Source organism: Cyprinodon variegatus, unplaced genomic scaffold, assembly GCF_000732505.1.
Source record: "Cyprinodon variegatus isolate N-32 unplaced genomic scaffold, C_variegatus-1.0 Scaffold1737, whole genome shotgun sequence".
Classification (NCBI taxonomy): Eukaryota; Metazoa; Chordata; class Actinopteri; order Cyprinodontiformes; family Cyprinodontidae; genus Cyprinodon; species Cyprinodon variegatus.
The window spans coordinates 80,764-82,066 of NW_015152190.1; the positions used below are offsets into that span (position 1 = coordinate 80,764).

The window sequence follows — 1,303 nt, forward strand, 5'->3', positions numbered from 1 at the left end:
GTACAGAAAGTGAGTACTTTTGCCATCTCTAGCCCTGACAGCGTATGCTCATCTGTTGTAGTAAGGCGCCATTTTGGAGGAAGTCAGGAGTAGAAAGTACAGATATTTCTGCTCAAATGTGGTAAAAGTATAAACTCATCAGCAAAAACACATTTAAGTTAAGTACAGATACCAAAAAAAGCTGCTTAAGGTTTAAAAGTCGTCAGAGAGAAAATGGCCCACATCATCACAGGTTCTCCACCATGTTTAAAAGTGGGAGTGAGTTTATTCTCATTATATTCCTGCTTTTATTCCCATTAAATCCACCTGGAGCTTCAGGGTCACCTTATGGTTGATGGATGCAGTGTCAGTGCAGAAGAACTCATGGTCGGCTCTCATGATGTAGGTGAGGTTAGAGTCCCTCCCGCTCCTCAGTCTCTGGGACGTGAAGCACTCCTGAAGCAGGTTCCTGGAGTTGCCTGCAGAGGGAAGCCATGTTTCCTTAAACTCTGGTCTCCAAATGTTGGAACTATGAAGCCAACATCTTTGATTCTGAAATCCTCGACATTTTATTTCATTTCCAGCCAGTTTCTAATGCAAACCAAACCAATTGAGACGTATAATTGAATCGTTTATTGATGAGGTATTAGAGCAGAACAGCAGTTCCATGGTTCTGGCTGACCTCTCAGGCCGTATTTGACCCTAAGCAAAGAGCTCCACAGCGCCCCCTTCTGCTCCATCAGTCCCAGCATCCTGCTGCCCACCAGTCCAGGTAAGAAGAGCTCCGCCTCCACTGAGTATTGGCTGCTGCTGAGGTCCCGCCTCCGCTCCAGGGCCACTGCATGAAGACAGGAGTCTGCGCTATGCTAGATGCGAACAAAGAAGGTTTGAATAGAGAAACAAGGAACCCATGAGTGTCACCTGAGAGGGAAGCAGTTTCTCTAAAGACGTTCTTCATGGAAGCAGAGAAGCTGCTCCTTGGTCCCGGTCCACGGCTAACGTTAGCGGACAGAATCATGGGGTGTTCATAGGCGGCCGTCTTAGCTTCCAGGTGGTAGCGTGTCCTCTGCTCAGACTGAAGGCTGCTGCTGTCCATCAAACCCTGCATGTTAAAGTGGGCGGCAACAGAAAAATATGCTAAATAATCATAATATATATATATATATATATATATATATATATATATATATATATATATATATATATAGCAACACATGTACACTGTAGTAGTATTTTATTAAGCTTTAAAGTTGTATGGAAATCACATTTAAATGTCAAATCATTGTGGCTTAAACATGTATATAAATGTTCTCTATCTAAAAAA

At 43.1% G+C, this 1,303-nt stretch overlaps 1 protein-coding gene across 1 annotated transcript in view; it reads right to left on the minus strand.

Annotated features, from left to right (window-relative positions):
• Window positions 1-1,303, minus strand: part of LOC107104431 — a 20,984-nt gene that overhangs the window by 4,192 nt on the left and 15,489 nt on the right. The window contains exons 7-9 of the mRNA XM_015404430.1: window positions 901-1,081; window positions 662-817; window positions 325-458 (exon numbers count right to left, since the gene is read on the minus strand). Of these exons, the coding sequence (XP_015259916.1) occupies window positions 325-458; window positions 662-817; window positions 901-1,081 (471 nt within the window). The remainder of the gene's footprint in view (window positions 1-324; window positions 459-661; window positions 818-900; window positions 1,082-1,303) is intronic.